Below are 23202 nucleotides of genomic sequence, written 5' to 3'. Positions count from 1 at the left end.
CCTGTCGAGGCGTGCCCTAACCAGTGCGTCTTTGGGGGGATAACCAGTTGGGGCGCGCACAAATCCGCATACATGTCCGCATACATGTGCGCACACATATGTGCACACATTTTTGACAGGCGTCCTTTCGTCTGGCGCTCCTTACACACTTTTACAACTGCGAGGGCCCCTGCGGATGAACTTACACTGAAAAAACGGTAAATGGTGGAAGCCCCCAAAATGTGCCACAAATTGGGGAAAATAAAACGCTAAGAAAATAAAGGATGGTGCTGTGAAAAATACGTACCCAATATTAACCTTACAGTGAAAACATCTCTTGCGCTGTTAGGAAATTTTTTTCAAAGTATAGGCAAATCCGTGTGTTTTTAAAAAGCGCAATCAACCGCACTGCCGGTAACACGCTCCTTAAAGTGTAGAAGGGATAAACTGCCCATTTTTACGCATTACAAAAATTAAATTGTTCCATATGGACATTTATTGTGTAATACTATTTTTTGTAAACATTTGTGACGCTTTCATGGGACGTAGGACGTCTTCCCATTTTTGCCGGTGCAATTTGAGTTCAGTGTATGACAAAAAGCAGTATAGGGTGTAGTCCAAAAAAAAAAAAATAAATAATAAAAAGTTCGTTTTGTCAGAAAAGTGCTTTTTTGTCACCTTTTTTCGAATAACTCAACTCAATTTCATCCAATTCGCCTTAAGAACATAGCGTAACGCGAGTAGCCTTTCTTATTTTTCTTTTTCTTTTAGCCGATGAAAAAAAAAAAGAAGGGGGGAGTTCAGAATAATCGCAGAGGAAAAACGCCCTAGCAACGAAATATTTTTTTTTTTTCTTGGTAGGGGCCATTTGTGCCACGCTCATATTTGCATATATTGCAATACATGCTAGTAAAAAAAAAAAAAAACAATTTGTAGGCATCCAAACGTTTTTGCGCTTAAGCTTATATCATGTGTGATCTCAGCTCCTTTTCATTTGCTTGTCAAATGGTATACTCTTTTTTTTCTTCCCTTTCTGATTTGCAAGGCCTTTTTTTACCCTTATGCGTAGTTTAAAAAAAAAAATTTTTGCTCTCACATTTCGGTAGGAAACTTTTTTTTTTTTTTTTAAACCCTTGTTTTATATGACAATATCACAATTTTTTTTCTCTTACGTTTCATGCCCTACACTTTCATTGTTTCGCTCTTTTGAATTTTTCCCTTGTGAATTTTTTTTGCCCAATTTATCTTCCCAAATCAGTGAAGGAGAAAAGGCGCCCTGCTTAGTTGTACACGAAGAGTGTATATTTGTATGACCCTTTTTCTGAAGCATACCTCAGTAGTCATTCTGTTCTAATTTTTTCTTTTTTTTTTTTTTCAACAAAATAATGATCTGCACTTTAGAATATAAAGTATACAGAACCTTTTAAATGGGAAGAAGTGTTATGTAGGCACAAATGAGTGACACATTTTTTGTGTTGGGAAAAAAAAAAAAAAATCCAATTTTGAATTTATCAAAAGATTGCGAATGTGTATATATAATATTTTCACATCTTCGAAGGAGCGACAATTGCGCTTGTAAGCTGTTGTGTCGTGGCTACGCAAAAGAATAAATGGAAGGGAAAACTTCCCTGGGGGGATAACAATACGAGCGTGAATACACGTATGCATATATTGTGTATGTATATTACGTGCGTAGCACCACTTAAGGGTCAACCCGGTCGCTTGCTTCTCCACCTAGCTGTGCAGCTTGGAGAACACCGTACTGAGCAGTTACGCAGTTTTGCTCACGATAAGTCATCAGCAATTGTTTAAAAAGTACAAGGAATAGTTTTGCCCCCCACCCCCCTGATAGAAATGTAACAGATTTGCACACACCCCTTTTCGCGAAAAATGGAGTATAACAAATATTATGAAAAAAAAAAAATGGAAAAATTTCTATGTTTCAAACACACGTATGAATACAATGAGGATGATAGAAAAAATTTCGGAATAGATTACCTGAACCCTGAATTTCTACATGACGAATTGACAAGATTAAACATATTTACCATCATAAAAAATGAAATAATAAACGTACTGTCGGTTATTAAAAAGCATGAATATAATAAAAATTTGGACTCCAGCATTGTGGACGCACTGTTCATCCTGTACAACAGCATCAGTAATTTGACGAACAGCTTGAAGGAAGAAATAGACATACACGAATTTAATAATAAGCTAGATATATATCATATAGCTCCTTTTTTAAATATCATAAGAAACAATAACATTTTTTATAGAATAAAATTGAAAACTTTACATTCCTTGGACCACATATTAAAGTATAACAGTAGCTATTTCAATGAAAAGATGTATGATGAAAATATTTCTAGAAAACAGGAGTCGTACATCTCCATCGACAACGATTACGATGTTAAGATTAATCAAAACGGACATTTAAATAAGAAGGCACTAAATGATGCACACGAAAACAGTCCTACCAAAGTGAGTGAAGAAAAGCATGATGATAGCGAGGTGCTATCATCCAAGATGAATGAAAAAATGCCGAAGAAAAAAAAATATCATTTTTTTTCAAAAAATTATAAGTTATCCAAAAAATTTCCTCATAAGAAGGAAGAAAACCCTGATTTCTTAATTAACAAAGGGAACAACATCATTAACGTAAGCATAGAAACGTTACTTTGTGCACCTATTAACTACAACAACATTAACCATGAAGAAATTATACTCTACGATACCATTATTTTGTTTAATAACATGCTATGTAATGCCATCAAAGTTGTTGACAGGAAAAATATTATAAAAATCATTTGCTATATTTTTAAAATATACAAAAATAATAAATATTCCCTGTTGTTTAAGGGGAATTGTGAATCCATCTTGAAAAATATTTTCTACATTGTAATGAATAATCTGAGTAGTAGCACGGTCAGTGCAAGTATGAGCAGCGTGATAAGTGCTACTGCCAACGCACCTAGTAACATTAGCATGAATGAACCTAGCGACGCTTGTACAAACCAATCTAGCAACACCTGCGCTATTGCCGCAAGCCTCCCAGATGACGACTTCATACACGATTTGTTAACCATCATTCTGATACTAATGAACAGCAATAAAAATAAGTTCGTCGAGGATTTATTAAAAACGAAGGAGTGTATTGGCTTGTATAATGATTTGTTTGAAAATGAAATTTCGAATGACAATATGGAATGCATTAATATTCTGTCCTTCAGATTGCTAAACATTGTTCTAGAAACTTGTGGATACGCCCTGATAAACAAAAACTTTGATGCTCTGTCCCACATAATAAGATGCCTATTTCTGCACATCACCTCATCGTCTTATATCCTCATGTGCAGATCCATGAGAACTTATATAAACATTTTTATCCTTTATAAGAAGCATTTTTGCATTTACAACGAAGTGTTTATTAATATATTATTAAGCATATTGAAGAAAAGTTCTTCCAAAAACGTCACAGAAACTGCTTTGCTAACCTTGTCCTATTTTTGTCTTGAAAATGTCCTATTTGAAATATATTACAACCATGATGTTAATTTGTACGCATCCGACCTGCTGGAAAATTTTATAAAAGCTGTACTAGATTTGTGCGTCAATTTTATTCACAATACGACCATTATAAATGAAGTCATTTTTAAGATGGTAAAGAACATTTTGCACATAATAATCCCATGCGTGGGAACTTGTGCCACCTCTGCAGCTGTGAGCAGTAACAGAAGTGGCAGTAACGTATTGAACGACTCGAACAATCGAATGGGTGACATAGGTGGATACACAAATCAGCTCATTAGTGAATTCAGAAACGATTTATACGCAGATATTTTTGGCTATGTAATCCATTCTGGGAAAATCGAGTTACTGAGAGGCACATCTGGAAGTAGAAGCTGGAAGGAGAAAACTGACGAGAAGAGAAAAATACAAAAAAAAAATTAGTGAACGAAGAAAGTGGGGGCAATAAAAGCACAACTGCGTTAGGCTCCTCCAACGAATCTTCCAAAGGGGAGAAAAAGAAAGACGAGGCGACTCAGCAAAATGATAGTAAAAAAAATCCCGATAAACATGGAGAAGGTACCGAAAATGCTCCAGAAAAACAGGAATCCAAAAAAAGTAACATGAATGAACTGTACTCTCTCAACTTTCTTACATCAAGTAAGGACAAAAGCTATGTCCTCCTTTGCTCCATTTTACTGTGCGAACATGTTAAGGAGTCTATAAAAGTGGACTACATTAAGAATAAGGAACATTTGATGAGAAAAAAAAAAATAAGAAAAGAAATTTTAAAAAAATCAGCAACCATTTTTAACACACTAAAAAATAAATCCATCGATGAGTTAATCAAAATGAAAATTATCCAAACGGGGGACACCTTCAATCAAGTCGATAGAAATGATTCTATTCTCGATTCGCTAATGACAGATAAACATGAACAGTTCATTGTTCATTCGAATCATTCTCATGACGAGAAGTCCCATGCCTCCAGAGAGATGGACTCAGAGAAGTTCAACAGTGATAAAGCTAATGGAAAGCCACATTTGGCTGCTTCTAAAAACAGTGACGATAGCGCCAACGTATCCAGTAACAGCAGGGATGTTGCAAGCCCCAAAGCGCATATCCCCAGTGACTCGAAAAGTGAAGAGAAGGGACTCAACTCTCGTTCCAGCAACCCCCATTCTGTAATAAACGAATCCAATGGTGACATAATAAAAGACGAGGTGGAACAGTTTGTTAAAGATCATAACGGTAAGGGACCACTAAGCAGCAGTTGTGACAAGGGGGGGATGGATAACAGTAATGTTAGGGACGAGAAGAGGGAATCCCACTCCCACGTCGAATCGTCAGGAAGCCGAAATGCAAGCGGAGCCACGGATTATGACACAAACGTGGGAGAAACAAAAGCGTCCGAGGTGCATTCGGACGACGTGAACACCAAAAATGGAGAAAACGATTTAGAGGCAGAAAACAGGAAGCAGAAAAGGTCTAGCGATGCGAACAGGGAGGACGTTGCCCACACGGAGAATAGCGGCTCACAAAATATCGTGAAACGAAACAGCGTTGTCAGTAACGCGCAAAGGAACTTAATGGAGGACCCACACTTTTTGAAGTCCATAGCCAAGTTTCTCAGATATAACCCCTTTCTAGACAAAGAATTTGTGGGGGAATACATTTCGCACAGAAAAAATATAAACATTTTGAAGAGTTACGTGCGACTGTTTGACTTCTGCAACTTGTCGTTACTGTCCTCGTTGAGATTGTTCTTGTACTGTTTCAAGTTACCAGGGGAAGCTCAGCTAATTGAGAGGATATTAGAACATTTCAGCTTGTGTTTTTTTTATTCCAATCCGATTTGTGGAGACTTAGATAAGGTTTACCACCAAGAAGGTGACAAAGTTGAATGCTTGCTGAAGGAGGAGGAGCTGGCCAACACGAAGAGGTACATCTTGATAGATTTCCTGGATGATAGCTCACACGAAGGGGGTAGTGGCAACGGTAGTAATAACCAACCAAGTGAAAGCGGCGAACCGAAGCAGACAGATGGAAACGCACCGCGCGAGCATAAAAAAGGTAGCCCCGAAAAGAAGAAGAAAAAAAAAAAAAAACCTCGAAACATAGCAATGTGCAGGAAAAAATTAATCTAAAAAAAGACGTCGACATGAATGATTACATTCACAGAAATGTGCACTCCATTTCGAAGAAAATACAACTGATGAGCGAAGAGGAAGTGCAAAAGAAGTATGTCATTGTTGAAAATAGCGACGTTATATTTATATTAACCTATTCGATCATTATGTTGAACACAGATCTGCACAATAATCAGGTAAAAAACAAAATGAAGTTGGAAGAGTTTATTAAAAACAACAGGGGAATAAATAACGGAAAAAATATAGATAGAATATATTTGGAAAATCTGTACAACTGCATACTGCATGAAGAAATTAAGCTGTTCTCCAACACAGAGAGCTCCTACACAAATGACAATCAGTACTGGAAGTTACTCGAAAAGAGGAAAGAACAGTATAAAAATTATCATTCATTTAAGGCAAAGGAGGTGTACTTCTACAAATTTGACATCAACAAATTGTTAATTAAGAATAACTTCATTCCGATTTTTTTCGAAATTTTCAAGCGTACCAGTGATTACAACTTGACAGAAAATTGTCTGAGCATATTCAAGATGGCCATAACAAATTTTGCCTACTACCATGATGTAGAAAATATAAATAAAATGTGTTATATATTTAAATACATCAATTTTTATTTGACGCAAAAATCACAGTCATTACTGTACCTCTTATTTCATCTCATCAAAAGGTGTCACAATTTATTTCGAGACGGGTGGGTAATATACATAAATGTTTTGTGCAAATTAATTACCATAGATTTAGTCCCCATCTTTTTTTATCCCCACATGTATATAAACAGTGCCCAATTTAATAACGAAAAAGATTTCCTCCACAAAAAGTACAAAAAGGGAAACTGCGTGGAAACATATAATATCAATAAAAGCATAACAGAAATTTATCAACACCCACATCTGATATTCAAAAAAAATATTAAAAAAATGAACAAGTCAAAATGGATAGACGAATTCAGTAGTATGTTCTTTTCCAGACATAGCAATAATGAAAATTCCAATTTGTCAATCATATTTAGAGAAAGCTATTCTGAGAAAATCGATGATGATAAAAAGAAAAGAAAAAAAAAAGACAAAACACAGGAACATGCACATAAGGAGAAAACGAATAACATGTCTATTATTAATGCAGAAATAAAACAAACGGATGAAGGAAATGAGGACGATGATGATGAACATAATGATAACAATGACGATGACGAGGAAGATGATAATGATGAAGATAATCTCAACCATATATATGTACATATTAAAGTGGACCCCAAAAATGTGGATAATAGCTCCATCATAGACAATGTTACCATTTATAAAAGACTAAAATTAGATGTTTACAACTTTTTTACCATAAACGATTTTTACAATAATATGATTACCAATTTGAACATCACCAGTTTTGTATACTTGATCAAAATTTTAATGATTAAGTGTTCAGTTACCAAGCACAGTGAACAGCATAACGCAGCCCAGGGAAGTAGAACCGATCTGCATAACTCAAGCCTAAAAATGCAAATTATAGCGAATCACAACTATATGACAAATGATAAGAGCGTCGGTACTCATAATGCCTACGAAAGTATTAATGACTGCAACCCAGTTTTAATAAACGCGGATAATTCCTTCGATTTGTTTTGCAACACGAAGGAAAAACTGCTCACGTCACAGATGCTCTTTCACATTATGTATTTTAAGATTAACTACACCTATGTGTTGTATAGCATGATTTGCAGAATGGGTAAAAGGAGTGCTACAAAGATATTCAAAGAAGGGGATGCTCAACAGAAGTGTGGAAAAATGAGCTCTCCGATAAATTTACTTGTAGAAGAAACCCTAAGGGGAGACACTCATCGAAGCGCGGTAAAGAACGAGGATGACGAAAAAAAAAAAAATCGGTATGACCTCACTTTGAATAATATTTACGACACGGACAATTCGACCAACATCACGTCCAGTGACTCAGAATTCAGCGACATATCTAGCGACTCCTTTTTTATAAGAAAGAATGACCTAACTGCTGAACAAAGTGGAACGTACGGAGATGGAGCTGAGCAACAAAAGGGGGACTCCCAAGAAAAACAGGACGAACCGCATAAACACAAGGACGAATTTGATAAGATTTACTCGTACGCCAATGATGACGATGGTGGCAGTGAGGACGCCTGTGACGAAGCCAGCTCGGACGACAGCATCGATGCGAGTTGCGATGAGCGTAACGACGCCGAAGCGCATTGCGGACCCCTCCCCGCGAGTGGCACGCACAGCGCAAATACACACAGCGCAAGCGAAATGATGCACGAGGACACCAACCCGAGGAGCAATCCGAGGCGCAACCAGAGGAGCAACCTGAGGAACAACCCGAACAAGTGCATCCGAACAGATAAAGGAAAGGAGTTTCTAATGGACAAAATTAAGATGAACCTGTACACAAAAACGTACATTATGCACCTAAAAATTACCGTAATCACGTTTGAGCACTTCTTTAACCTGCTGAATAAATTCCTCCTAATCAACTATGACAGTAGCATCTTTGTGAGCATTTATAATAGCATTTTTAAGGACTACCAAATGGAAGACATAAAATTTGTGACGGAAGAAGATATCGCAAATGATCACAAGTTGTCATACCAGATCTATGAGGAGAATTTCGAAAATATCAACAAAAAGTTACATTACAAGGAGGAAAAGGTAGCCATAAACGACATAGAAAAAAACATGTTTCTTATAAAAATTCCAAAGACGGAAGCAGAAGAGGACTGGCTATTCATTGAACAGCTCATCATGAGCATCATCAATTTCTCGTACATTTGTTTTAGTATATACAAAGATGACAAACAGAAAGTGAGCAAAAGGGGAACAAGCAAATCGAGCAGTGTGCACATCTTCGCAGACAGTAGCTATGCACAGCTTAGGGAAAAAAACAGCAAATTTTTTTTCCTCTGTGGAATATACCTTATGTACATTTTACAGTTCCTGAAAAAGAACATTCTCTATAGATTCATCGACAAAATAATTTACATGTTGGAGAAAATCTCGAAAAACGTTTACGTGAACAGCTGCATCATTAACATATACCTGCACATGTTGCAGCTCATCACGCCGAACAATATTCTGTACAAAAATACAAACAACACGAACATTTCGTTAAATGATAAAGATATTTATATTTACATTGAAAAGGCAACCATCTACACGGAAAGTATTAACAACATTATTAACAATAATAATGTGCTGCTAAAATTGAACAATTTTAATATTGAAAATATTATTCTCTCCCTTCTCCCCTATTTGCTATATTTTAATAATAAGAAGGAAGAAATTAATGCACATATCGCGTCCATTAATTCAGAGTGCCTTCACATTATTTCGAACATATATTATAAAAGTACGTACATGTATATGAACAGCTCGAAGAGAACAAATAAGGGAGACGACACAGAGGGATCTTGCCAAAATGACAACTATAACTCCAGTTTGTGCAAAGAGTACAAGGAAGATATCGCATTTGAGAACATCATCGAGTTGAAAAAAATGTACATCTTTCTGCTCATATGTTTTGTTTTGTCTCTGGCTTGCTCCTTCAGCTCCAAGAGAACCAGAAGTGAAGCCTACATAAAGCTGCAGCAGTTTTTGTTTAATGAGAATTATATTTTTAAAAAGGTGAAAAAGCCCAAAGGGGAAAATTCGGCGAGTAGCGGCAATAACAAAAGCGAAAAAAATTGCAAACAGGAGAAGTACGTATATAGGGACGAAAAGTTGATAGACTTGATAAGCAACTTTATCATCCTGCCCCTCATCACGTACAATTACTACTTCCCCTTTATTTGCAAAAGTGTGCATTGGGGCGAGGCGGCTGAAAAGGGGGGCAAGGAGGCTAAAAGTGTAGCGAACAGTGGAGCGAACAGTGGAGCGAACAGTGGAGCGAAAAGTTGCATGAACGAAGTCCAGTGTGACCAGAATGATCAGCGAAACACAGCTGCGCACGCGAAGAACAACTACTGCAAGGAAGCCCTCCTCAACTTCAACCTGTACAACAAAAGGAACAACGACATATCGAGCAAAATGTGGAAGAAGAACGAATACGAAAACTGCGGCTGCATTATTAATTACAAAAACTTAGAGACGGTGGATCAGGATCTAAATGTGCTAACCAATTTGTTCAACTATGCCAATGATTATTATATACACACCATGCTGCATAAGCAGTACAATTACTACTTCAGCTATTTGTACGCCAAGAAAATGCTAAGCTACGACAACGTGTGCTACAGGAAAAGCATGAGCATAAGCTTCGTGAGTCACATCATTTTGTCCTTCCTGCATTCGTTACTGAATTACGCGGGGGATGGATGCGAGCACATCGATGAAAGCAAAGAGGGGTCCCATAACGACCATAGCGAACCCACCAACGAAAAAAACGATTCGACATCACCAGTTGATTGCAGAGAATCGAATGACATTAACCTGTATGAGCTGCTCTGCCTAAATAATGACAGATCGTGCAATAAAATTGTCACCAAAACGAAATGTGAAAATAATTGTATCTTCTACTTTTTGAAGCATTTTTACCACGCACTACTAACGATTAAGGAAGAAGCGAAGAAAATTTTAAATATTTACAAAGAAACCTTTATCGAGAATATTAAAAATATGATCTACGTCTCATCGTCCTATGCGTACTGCTTGAAGGATCATCGTGTCAACTGCTTTGCGCATATAAAAAATGGCTATTCTTTCCTAAATGAGGAGGAGAAGAAGCTGTTAAATGCGTACAATCTGGAAGCTGCAGAAAAGGCGGAAAAGGCAGAAAAAGCGGAAAACTTGCTCGAGTCCGACAAGGAAGTTTTTAAAAACATATCGAAATTGCAAGTCAACGTGAGGATTAGTATCGTCATCGTTTACTACATTCTGTACACAGATAACAACCAAAATGAGCAATTTAAAAATATCTTCGAAGAGTTACTAAATGTCTTGTTGACCAAATATAGCGTTAAGTCAGAGGCAACGGACAGTAATGCGGATCCCAGCGCTAAATCGAAAACGGCAGATGATCAAACGGATCAGCAGCCGGAAAATTTACCCAATGACCCCGGGAAGAGCGAAGAAAATGAAGGCACGGAGAAGCTAGATAAAAAGGAAGAACCATCTGACCAAAAGGCAGAAAAGGACAACGATGATGCAAATCTACAGACGGGCGAACAAAATGAGGAGGCTAAAAACTAAGCCCAGAGTCACCCATTTATTCGCGGAACACATGTAGGGGTCAATCCTTTGCTAACAATAACCAAACAGGTTTATAACATAATGAAAGCAACCTTGTTGACCCCCTTAATTATTTTAAACATAAACGGAAGCGTTCCTTCCTGAAGCAGAAGTAAAAAGTTGCTCATCCGATTGGTTGGAAAAAACTACAGAAAAAATCAAGCATCACTGTTTTGCTAAAACTACGAAAAAAAAAAAAATTTACGCAAAAATGTTTGTCTTGCTTCCACAGTTTGGAAAATCGATTCCATACAGGTTATTTTCACATGCGTCCTCTGTTAACTTTGTTGATTTATGTTTCGTTGTCCAGCGTTACTTTTCCCCAATTTGTGCAACCACTGCATGTTGTATGTGATGTGCTGCCCCTAGTTGTGATATACCAGCCCATCTGTGCTATGATTTTTTAACTTTTTATTTTTTTTGTGATGGAAATTCCTATCGAGGTGTGTACCAAACTTGGCTGTTGCTCTCCCACTACCTCCCCGCGCACCTTTTAGCATTCCCGTGCGCGTAACTATGTAATACGTTTGTGATGTCGTATCATTGTGCGGTTATTTTTATGTGAGCAACCCTTCTCCATAGTAGCTATCCAGTGCCGCGACACGGTCTCGTCATAACCCGTCATGGTAAATGTTCGGCTTCAGCCAAGGATGTTTCAACGCCTCATCCGAAGTGGGCCGTTTGCACGGGTCGATTTGCAATAATGACAAGAGAAAATCTAAAAACAAAGTATCTTCAATTTGAAAATTACGCTTTAGCAGATTGTCACTTGGGTAGCAAACATCATAATAAAATTCTTTACGTCCCTTGGACGCATTCTGCGAACCCTGATTTGCGTGCGTACCTTTTAATAAATCATTTGTGTGGCTTTCTTTTTTATTTAATCGGAAGAAATCTTTTGAGTTAAACAATACCGGTTCGTCATCCACCTCATCAAGTGGTTCTTCCTTAACGCTGTTGCCGTAACTTTTGTCAACACTCATTTTTCTCAAAATTATTAATCCGTGCTTTGTGAAAAGGTATGGTATGCGGCAACCCTTTATCATATAAAATGGAAAGGGTCCAATGTAGGACGCTATGGAGTATATAAATCGATATATATTTTGATGATCAAATAGAATTTTCTTCGTTAAAAATTCAAATAATATGCAGCCTAAGCTCCATATATCAATTTTTTTGTCGTAATTTTGTTGTAGTAAAACTTCTGGAGATCTATACGATCTCGTTTGAATGTACATTTCTAGCTTGTCGCTTTCGTATATAGAGCTGTTAAAATCTATTATTTTTATTTTTCCAAATTTTTCGCTACTAAAAATGTGTGTTTTGGCTACAGCCTTGTTGGTACTACTACTGTAACTACTACCACTACTACTTGGTTTATCCTTCAAACTAGCTGCAAAACAGAACTTCTCCTTTTCCGAGACAAACACGTCGTTGTGAGCGGACGGATTGCTCCTATGTGTACTACCCAATGTTACTAAACCTGAGTCGAAACCTTTTTCTAAGCGTTCCCCTTTGTCTACTCCTTTCAGTTTCTTCTTCCCCCTTTTCATGTTTATCATAATATTTTCAGGTTTCAAATCGCAGTGTATTAAATTTTTGGAATGGATAAACGCCAAGCCTTCCAGTAAGTTCTTGGCCAATATTTGTAGCTGCCCTAGAGTCCCTATCTTACCCTTTTTAATAAAATAATTGTACAAATCGCTCTGCATGTATTCCGTCACTATGATTAGATGTTCTTTGAAGTAGAAGTAATCATACAGTTGAATAATGTTCTTATTTGTGTGCGTGTTTCCGTTTTCATTTTTTTGGGAATCGCTACTTTCATTCGATAGCATGTTTAGAACGATCAACTCGAATAATCCTTGGTCTAGGAAGCTCTTTCCATTTTTCATTACCTTTAAGCAGACGTACTTGTAGTTTTTATCCCTCTCAGTTTTGGCTCCAAAAGGGGATTCGTTATTGGAGATGCATTTTTCTTGTCCCTCCTGGAGTTTTTTACGTGCAGTTCTTTCTCCTGTCGAATCTTCTAAAATGGTAGAATTGTTGAACACTAAGGAATGGCTTGTATGTCCCACTGAACACTTCCTAGGATAACTCTGCGTGCAATTATCTACGCGATGAACATCACCCCCACCTTTCCCTTTCCTGTATAGCACATTTAAACACTTAAGCGTGGTGCTGAACTTAGTTTTGGACAAAATTTTTACCACTTTATATTTATTCAAAATTAGCTGACCTGGGAAAAAATGGATTTCCCCCTTGGAATTCAGTTCGCTCTTGTTAGTTTCGTATATGATTCTTAGGTTAATTGCGTTATACGTGTGGTCACAACAATTTTGGTCAACCCTGGTAAGGTTACTGTCGCGGTTACTTCCATTATGGCTGCCTTTATGGCAAATGGTAACTCGGTCCGTTTTAACGTTCTTTTGTTCCTCTTCTGGGGATCCCTTTTCTGTTTCCTCTCCATTGGGTATCCCATTTGACCACCCAAGTGTTAGCTCTTTTTTTTTCTTGATCTGTTTTGACCTAAACATATTGTAATCCCCCTCACAGTACTCATCAAGCCACTTGCTCTCATCCCGTTCGTACTTTACTGCTTGCTCCACACCAGCGTGGTGGTTCTCCTCACTTGGTACATCCTTATCACTCTGCTCAAATTTGCCCCCATCTACATCTGGAATATCCTTATCATGGAGGAGATGCCTACTGCAACTGTCCACTCCTTTACTCAAGGAGGATTCATTATTTATAGTTATCGCGCTTGACAGCTCGTCATCAAAGAATAGGCTAATTATGTTCTTTTCATTTTCTTGGTAGCTTTTATTATTCGTTTGTACACTCGTTTCATTGCTATTCAAAAAGAGGGAGCTATTCTTCATGCAGGTGCTGCTCCCTTCCTCACAGGAGTTATTACCATTTTCCTTACTTTTGTAGAAGTCACTTATACTTTGGTAAAAATCGCTCGTGTTGCTATTTAGGTTGTTTTTTTCCCTCTGTACTGTGTCAATCTCATATGTGTGGTGCTTCTCCGATTTATTGGTAGCACTTTTGCCTATTCCGTCATAATTTTTGTAACTGTCACTGCTATTAGGGGAAGAATCGCTTACATGATTCTCCTTTTCCGGAATGAATCTTTCCGATTTGTTCAATTTTATATTGTTTTCGTTCCTCGGGCTACTCTTCAAATTGGGTGTCAAACAGGCATTGTCCCTTTCTTCATTAGGTTGATAGGAACTCTTCTCAAATTCGTTAGACGCACCATGTGCACTTTTGTTTTCCTCCTCCATGGTACCAAAGTTAGGAGACATCTGCCGCTCTACTTCCATTCCAAATGTTGGGGAGCTAAACTTGTTGTAAGAGTCATTTCTACTTCGTACATTGTCCGTATACAAATTGCAGTTGTTTCCGTTTATACTTGACGAATTATTCGACAGTGTATATAGGGTAATACCATTTAAGCTTCTCTCATAGTTCGTGTAGTTGGAGGTGGAAAAGGTGTCCCTACTTTGGTCATCGTAATTTTTTATAAAGAAATAGTTCCCAGGGATGGAGAAAAAAAAGGTTCTATTTTTACACTTATGTAGATACTTCCTCTCCACATTTAAATAACCACCATCATCATAATCATAGACATTGTTATTACCATCTCCACCGTCATCACCATCTCCACCGTTATCATCACCGCCACCGTCAGCATCGTCATCATTTTGGGTCCTCCTCTTTAACATAATCATAGTTTCGTCACTTAAAAAGGAGGAGTATTCGCTTAATCTAACGTTGCTATTATGCACTTTAAAAAATTCTTTAATTTCTTCTATTAACAGTTCCTTGGACACTCTCCTGACATTTAGTGCATAGTCTAAGCCTGCGACGTATCTGATTAGAGTTTCATTTCTTTGGCTAAGTATTAGGTCCCTGTTTTCGTCGCACAAATCTGTGCTGTTTGGAGAATCATCCGTGTCGCTGAAATCGGACTGTGACAAATGGGCACCACAAGAATAGTTTTTATTTCTACCTTCCCTTTCTACATCGTGGATGTCGAAGCAGTTTGTCTGACCTGAAATGTTTTTGTAATCCTCCTCATTTGTCTTCTCCGTGTCGTGATCCTTCCCCGATTCTGCCCTTTCGTCTAATTTGTTTTCACCCCCATCGTGCTGCTTCACTTCGCTGCTAGAATGTGTGTCATTATGGGCAGATTCATTTTGGGGGGATCCATTTGGGGGAGATCCATTTTGAGGGAGTCCAATTTGGGGGAGTCCATTTTGGGGGAATCCATTTTGAGGGAATCCATTTTGAGGGAGTCCATTTTTGGCTTGCTCTCCGCAACGATCATTTTTCTCCTTACGACGCATTTCCCCCCGAGGTTCCTCACTTTTGCAGTCACCCCGTCCCACACATGCACTCTGGACATTCTCATAAGGGCTGCCCTTCTCCACAATGTGAAAATGTAAAAATTCTATTTTGCTTACAAAGCCGCTAAAGGCCTTTTTAAAATCATGTGTATCCTTACTTCTCTCATTTTGCTTAAGCACCTTACTAGAAAAAATAAAACTGCTGCAATGTTTCTTCTTGTACAATGTGCAGTAATTGTTGAACCCTTCAACTACGTCAAAAAGGGAAATTAGGTAATCCTCCTTGTTCAGCATTTTTTATTATTTTAAATTGCCGTTACATGAAGAAGGAGTAACACTAAACGCAGATGAGATTGTGTAAATGAATTTGTAAATTAGTTGTGCTTTTCTCGTGAATATACGGAAAGAACAGAAAAAAAAACAGAAAAAAAAAAGAGCAAATCTTTTGAGGCCAATCCAAGCAATTGTGTAGAATGTACTTTGTAATGGGTGAGCCACGCCGAGCGGTGTGAAAAACGCGTACTTGAGTTTCATTTAGTGCGAAAATTTGTCATGTACACATTTTTACAAGTTTCTTTTTTTTTTTTTTTTTAGCTTCCTCTCCCCCTTGGTAACATTTCAAAAATGTGAAAAATGTCCTTTTTTACTCTATTGTTCAACTTCCTTTTGTGTAATCTTTTGCTTACAAGCGATTTTACAATTGTCACCGTCACGAAACTCTCACCGTCAGTTGTTTGCCGCGCATTACGCTTGTGACGCATTCTACGTCATTTAACTTTGCCTTGCACAGCTTCTCTCGCACTTCAAGGTTGTTCCTATTTAAAAGTGTCACTCAAGTTAAGTAGAAATTTTCACGCATTAATTATTCTCAATATAAAAAAAAAAAAATTAATACCCACACGCTACGCCTTCCATGTGCAATTCTTTAAACGTATGCATATATTGTCCAACTTCTTAAACTTACAAGCAGGGCTTACCTACATTGTTTAACCTCCTTATTTTTATAGGAAATTTTTTTTTTAAAGACGTACAACTTAGGAGCATAGGATAGGAAAAAATACGTAGGAGTAACATAATTATCGGGAAAGGAAAAAAAAAAAAAAAAGGTACACACTTGTGCACACCTAATTACAAAAAATCTGTAAAAAGTGACTGCACAGAGTGTAAATACTGTATACTGTGCACCACATGTCGTAATTAGTATACATTTTCATATTAATGAAAGAACATATTTTTCTGAATTGTTAAATTTTTCACTTAAAAAAAAAAAAATAAGTGTTACAAGCACATTTACACGTACGTATAATTCATATATGCACACCGTACGCACATTTGCACATGAGGTTTACATAAAATACCTCCTCCATTGTGGTTAAAAAAAAGGACTGATAAGGGGGAAGGCTTAAAGATCATAATGGCGTGTTGTATTGGACACGTAGGGCATAAAACAAAAAACAGAGTGGATCAAAAAATTTTCACTAACTCTTTTGCGGGGCATGTGCTACATATATTTTTTAGCAACTTAAAAAAATGAATACTCTAATGAAGGCTTTATTACAATGTTGGGGAGTGAGGAATGATTACTCATTACTCTTACATGCTGCGCAAAAATAAATGCGTAATGGAGTGGGAAAATGAGCGGGTAATTAGGTAGATAAACGAATGGGTAAGTACGTGAGGCGCAAAATGCTGTTCAAATAAGGCAACAAAAAAATGATGAGAAAAAATATACACATGTGTGTACGCATATGTATACACGTATCATCAACAAACATTCGATTTTACACCGAGTTCAAAACAACGTGGCATTTGTAGGCTGGCAAAATTTTGCCCCTTGCAGATACCACCCCAAGTGGGCCGCTGCGGGATATCCTGGGGCCCTGTGCAACCACATACGCGTGCATTTCTGCATACGTGTTTTTCCGCACACGTGCCAATCCCCGTGCGGATCATAATTGCACGTATTAACTGCTAGCACCGTGTCCCCCTTTTTTTCGCTGGCCGCGCTTCCTTCTAAGCACCGACGGGGTTTTGCAAGTACGCATGGGTGCACACATACCCCCCTACATCCATCCATGCGCGACACATAACCCGTATCCTTGGCAGCGTTTTTCCTCCACCTACTTGTGGACGTTAATTTCTGGATCCTTTATATGTAACTTCGCGTCAAAGGGCTCATTCATTTTGTTACACACAATTAGCAAGAGCCGCACCTCCACCTCCTGACTCTGGTTTTTAAACATGTACATATCACCGGGGCTAATTAACAACTGCATGTGCTTTTCGCATTCAATAGCGTTACTTTTCATTCCTGTGTCAATGAAAAAATTATTTGAATCACAATCTAAAATGAGAAATGTCATAAAGCCGTAGGTATTTTTTACGGGGCCATAGGTCGTTTGCGTGCCTATTAATATAAGTGCCATTCCTCCTCCTCTGCTTTGGTAATTTAAAGGGATACAGGTGACGCCTTTTTTAATATTATTCTTGTAAATCTTTTCAAGCTCTATAATTTCGGTTGGAGATTTTTTCATGAATGAATTATTTTCCTGTATAGAGGTATTAATTAATTTAAGAACATTTTTATTTTCTTCTTCATTTTCTGCGCCTCCATCTCCCCTGTTCATACTTTGATGGTCGCTATTTTTGCTATAATATTTTCTTATGTCATTTTGTTTCATCTTATCATTGGCATTGTTCATGGCTGCAACTTCGCTTAATTTGGGTCTCCCCCTTTTCCTCTTTACCTTAACTTCTCCTTGTGAGTTATTTTCATTATTATTGTTGTTACTGTTATTAGCATTGCTATGATTGTTAAAACTGTTGGTCTTGGTTAAAACGCTGCTCAACGAATTTTGCTGCTGCATTTTTTCTTTTAATAAACGAGCTCGGTATTCCTCCATTTCTTTTTTTTTCCGCCTCTTCCTTTTCGGTTTCATTCCTGCTTCGTTATTATCATTCGTATTTCTCCGAAAGGTGGAGGTGTTATCCATATACGTTTTTCCTCCTGTGCTGTCCCCTGAGTTGGAAAACTTTTTGGAAAATTTCGCATCCTCGCCTTTGCTTTTACGGTTATGTTTTCCCTCTTTCTCGTCATCTTCATCCCCCTCGTCGTTATCTTCCCCCTCTTCGTCTTCCTCCTCCTGATGTACTTTTTGCTGCAATTTATTTTGCGAGCGCTTAGATGGCCTACCACGTCTTCCTACCACTTTCTGCGTGGTTCGCTCTTCATTTTCATCTTCCTCTCCTTCTTCTTCGTCATCGTCATTGTTATCGTGACTTCCCATTTCTTTGTGTCTTTTTTTGTCCTTCTCCTTCTGTTTCATTCTTTCCATTAATATGACATGTTTCCTCCTTCGTTTTCTTTTTTTTAATTTTTTCTCCAATTCTTCATTTTGTTTTTCATTTACGACACTGGAATAATTTTTAAATTTGCTTAAATGGTTTTCCACGGTGGATGGGGCTGCTTTACTTCCGTCATTTGCTGCATTTGCTGCATTTGCTGCATTTCCCGCATTTTCACTTAAATGGGCGTTGCTACTGCTGGCGGCGTTTTTCTCCGCATCGTTCGCATTTCCGTTATTGTTGCCTCCGCTGGCATTGGTATTTTCATCCCCCTTATTGTTTCCGCTGTTGTTCGTTTCATCCGGCTTATTTAAATTCTTTTTGTTCAAAATGTTTTGGACATTTCTCACTGTGGCCAGTCTATCTTTTAATGGCAAATTTTTGCTTCTATCATTTTCGTTATTTACGTTGGCCGAAATAGACCTCGTTAAGTTGTTACTTTTATTTATATTGCTGTTAATGGGCTTATTACCGTTGTTAAAATTGTTGGAGTTATTGTCTAAAAAGGCTGCTGAAAACACGTTAAACATTTTTACCTTTCTAAGTACGTGGGCACATCAAGGGGGGGGTTAATCTTCGCAGGAAAAGGTCGCATATGTGGTGTTTCTCAAAAAGAAGATGCTTCATTCGTTCAATTTTGAGGTACACTTTTTTGGCTTTACTTTGTTTAATTACTCTAATTCGATGTAAAAATTTTCTCCTTTTTTAAAAGTTAAATTGTGTTCACGTAGGGGGAGTTGAAGAAGGGGCTAAAGTGCAGATATACATATAAAATAAAATTAACTTCAAGTTTCCCCGCGCAATGCGTTTTGTTAATTGTTAATTTAGCCGTTCATACGTGCCTTTTTGGGGAACGCATAAAATTATTTCCTTCGGCAAAAATAATACCACGGAGGTTTGCACAAATGAGTGAATTATAAATATACATACGGATGCGCGAAATATGCCACATTCACATATGCATACACTCTTCAAACATTCAGGTGTGCAATTTGGATACTTTACATTTTGATAAAAAGGCATATAATTATTATTATTATCAAAAAATGTACAATTTGTATGCGCCAAATGGGAAATGGCTGAAGATGAAAAATATGTAAAAATGTTGATTTCCCACTTTACTGCATTTTAAATATGCTTATTTGCTATACACTTTTTTTTCTTTTATTTCATTTCACGTGCGTTTTTGTATACATTTTTTTTTTTTTTTCTGCGAATGGGAAATATATACGCCGCTTGGAGGGACCACAAAAATGTGTACATAAATGTATACTCCTTTTCAGTACGTATTTTCTTTCGCTATTTTTTCCGTTTTGGTAAAATGTAAAGCTAAAAAGGGCGGTCAAAAAATTGCATTTTCACAAAACGTGAAGAAAGCGTACATTATTCATGTACATGTATATACAATTCGTATGCGCTTGTATATTGCTAAACGCGCTTACGTGTACTAATGCGTCTACGTAAGCATGACAAAACAGTATTTTCATTTTCTTTCGCAATATGCCCAATTTGGCAAAAAAAAAACAACAATTAGTTGTAACCCCAAGTTCGGATTATCTGTGAACGCTCCAACTGTGCGGAGGGCAAAGATGGGGAAAAATATATCTTACAGCTTAAAAAAGTTCAAAATAATGCGGAAAAAATCCAGGTGAACACAAGTGCTACTTTGTACTTGTTGCTATATGTGAGAAAATTCAACTTCATTCCCCTGGGCTAACAAGTTCGCATTAAAAAAGCAGAGAGTATTATGAACGGTTAAACATATACGTATAAGGAAAAAGGAAAAATGTCCTTCTAATCAATTTTTTGGTTGGTTAAAAATGAAATAAAGTTTCGTTTGTTCCATTTTGTCCCTTGAAAATTAATCCTTCANAAATGGGATACATTTTTTTAAACCATCTAATATGAAGAAAAAAAAGAGAGAAAAAAAAAAAAACAACAATAACATATGTAACGCAAAATAAAATAAAAATGGTTTTTATTTTAAAAAAATAGGCAGTAAGGAAAATATAATTTTTTCTTTTCCTTTTTTTTCATCGATGATTTATCCCCAAATGGTGGGTATCCAAAAATGCCACAATTGCGTTGTTGTAGATATAAAAAAAAAAAAAGTTTAAGGCTTAAATTTGCATTCTTCCAATGCCACGAACACTTCTTCTTCTACATTTGCCTCCTCGCACACTTAAAAAGAAACTCCCTTAAAAAAAAAGAAAAATAATAGATAAATAGTTGCCAATTGTGACCTGCAACTGGAAATGCATATATCGTATCATCTCTCTTGCGACACACATGTACGTATGCCAAACTGAAATGCAAAAAGTTTAAAAGTAAAAAAAAAAAAAAAAAAACTTATAAATATAATAAATTTTTTTGCTAAGGGCATGAAGTTGAAAATTGAAAAAGGAACTGCTAAAGTGCCCATAAAAGGTGTAAAAAGGAGCGAAAAAAAAAAAAAAAAAAAAGTGGGAATAAATGCCACCCTATCCAAAGAGCGAAAAAGAAAAGCACAGCAACTACGCAAAATGAGAAAACTCCTGAAAGCCGCCATTACCGATGTGAACAAAATAACATGTGACGATGCCACGAAGTCGTCCATCCCATTTAAGGAAAAGTTAAAATCACTAATTATAAAAAATATAGACAAATTTGAAAATGAAGAAATTTTGAAAATAATAGAAAATTACAATGGAAACAATGGCAACGACAGGAAAATCCTAAAAAGCAGTTACGACGTTTTTAAAAACAATATACACCGATACTCCTTTAACCAAATAAATAGAATACTGAGGCTGTACACTACGTCTCAAGTATATGACAACCAGTTTAATGTGTCTATCCTTGGTTACCTAATTAAGAGGCTGCATGCGATGCCCGCTAGTGTAACCGTGAACGTATTTCATAGTAAGTTCCTTTGTGAAAGGCGCGATCATTAAACAGGGGAGCGCAATGACACGGGGCGAAGAGCGCCGCAAATGTGCACATACAAATTCATGCGTACAGGCATATGTGCAAACGTGTGTGCTTCCCTTTTTTTTTTCTATGTGATAATTGGCCGAGACGTAGGCCAGTGACCTCCACCCACCCCCATCTTGACAACCCAATAAGCTCACACCAACCCGCTTTCCCTTCCACGCCACAGATTTGGTGAAAGCCGGCCTAAGAGAACACAGAAGCATTGAGCCAATTAAAGAGCATTTTAAGAAAAACCTAGATGAGTACAATACCCTAGATTTAACAATTATTTTAAGTTCTTTCACCATGTTGCAGGAGGATATTATTCTGAATTTTGCAAATTTGGGAGTCAATGAAAATTCGCACAGCCCAAAGGTGAAGAACTCTCCAGAATGCGCCTTTAATTACAACGAAATTATCGAGTTCATACTGAATAAAATAAAAAATGATGAACAAATTCACAACAATTTGAGCGTGGTAAATTCCATCTTGATACTAAACATGATTAGCCGATTAAATGTCAATAATTACGATATTTTTAAATTTTTTACAAAAAAGTATTATAAAAATTTAAAGGAAAGGGATGTAGAACCACACCACCTAACCCTTCTGCTGAACTCATTTGCAAAGTGCAACATAAATATTAACATTCTCAAATATATAATTAAATATATGAACAACGACAATTTTGTTAACCAGCTGTCCTACGTAAACATTACAAATGCAGTTCACTACATGGCCAAATTTAACTATAAAAATATATTTTTTTTAAATCGACTGAAGGATAAAGTGATCGAAATTGTTGACACAATTCCGCAACGGGAATTTAGCAACATCATGTGGTCTTTATCTAAGTTAAAAGTTAAAGACGATACCTTTTATTTTGTTTCTCTCCAGAAGGTTAAGAAAATAATCCCTTCGATGGATATGATGTCAATCGCCCAAGTGTTAGATGCACTACGACGAAGGAATTTATCAAGTGAGGTGTCATTTTTGGACAAACTGCTCGATCCCCAGGTGGTTAAAAATGACACATGTGATTTGCCCAACAAATATCAAGAATCTCAGAAACATAACAGAGCAGTGACGAATAAGAGCGTAGAATCAGCGGACAAAAAGGAACGCGCACAAACAGCTGGCAATGCAGCACAAGAAGTAAATTACGAATGCCCTCAGCTGGGGCAGGATAACCACGCGTCCGCAAATAACACACCTGTGCAAAGTGCTCACCCAGAGCAAAGAACAGAGGAGTTGCCCCCAAGTAAGGTTCACAATGTATACCACGTTCCCATCGAATTAGAAAAAGGTGTCATCGATTTGTTAATACATAAATATTTGGAAAATATAGAGCGCTGCTCACTCCATGTGTTGACACAGGTCCCATTTTGCTGCCTCCAACTGAACTGCACCAATTACGACATTTATCACAAATCTCTTGAAGTTCTGAGGCGGAAAAAAAAAAATATGGGCACCTTAAATTTAATATATGCAAGGTACTTCATAAGGATTCTCATAGAAAAGCAAGAGGATAATTTCCAAAAATTGCCTCGCTCGCTTAAGCAATTCGCCAGGGAAATCATGAACTCGGATAGCACTTAGCTGTTTCTATTGTGAGTTCATGCCGTATGTCAATCCTGTATATATGTTAACTCCCCATTTGTG

At 37.2% G+C, this 23202-nt stretch overlaps 4 protein-coding genes across 4 annotated transcripts; 2 read left to right on the top strand and 2 right to left on the bottom strand.

Annotated features, from left to right (window-relative positions):
- Positions 1–5650: 5650 nt before the first annotated feature.
- Positions 5651–10849, top strand: PCYB_127220 (guanine-nucleotide-exchange-factor; the record flags this gene model as incomplete). Its single annotated transcript, XM_004224056.1, has 2 exons — positions 5651–5755; positions 5816–10849. The coding sequence occupies 2 exons, from the start codon at positions 5651–5653 to the stop codon at positions 10847–10849; spliced, it is 5139 nt and encodes a 1712-aa protein (XP_004224104.1).
- Positions 10850–11499: 650 nt separating this feature from the next.
- PCYB_127210 (serine/threonine protein kinase) lies at positions 11500–15537 on the bottom strand (the record flags this gene model as incomplete). The annotated part of the gene is made up of 2 exons (XM_004224055.1): positions 11500–14865; positions 14920–15537. The coding sequence occupies 2 exons, from the start codon at positions 15535–15537 to the stop codon at positions 11500–11502; spliced, it is 3984 nt and encodes a 1327-aa protein (XP_004224103.1).
- A 1826-nt stretch (positions 15538–17363) lies between these two features.
- PCYB_127200 (hypothetical protein) lies at positions 17364–19118 on the bottom strand (the record flags this gene model as incomplete). Its single annotated transcript, XM_004224054.1, has 2 exons — positions 17364–18210; positions 18241–19118. The coding sequence occupies 2 exons, from the start codon at positions 19116–19118 to the stop codon at positions 17364–17366; spliced, it is 1725 nt and encodes a 574-aa protein (XP_004224102.1).
- A 1992-nt stretch (positions 19119–21110) lies between these two features.
- On the top strand, positions 21111–23139 carry PCYB_127190 (hypothetical protein; the record flags this gene model as incomplete). Its single annotated transcript, XM_004224053.1, has 2 exons — positions 21111–21489; positions 21728–23139. The coding sequence occupies 2 exons, from the start codon at positions 21111–21113 to the stop codon at positions 23137–23139; spliced, it is 1791 nt and encodes a 596-aa protein (XP_004224101.1).
- Positions 23140–23202: the final 63 nt, after the last annotated feature.

The sequence above is a fragment of the Plasmodium cynomolgi genome, chromosome 12, assembly GCF_000321355.1.
Source record: "Plasmodium cynomolgi strain B DNA, chromosome 12, whole genome shotgun sequence".
In the NCBI taxonomy this organism is placed as follows: Eukaryota; Apicomplexa; class Aconoidasida; order Haemosporida; family Plasmodiidae; genus Plasmodium; species Plasmodium cynomolgi.
Note: the sequence above shows the minus strand (reverse complement) of the source record. Positions and strands in the feature narration are given on the sequence as shown.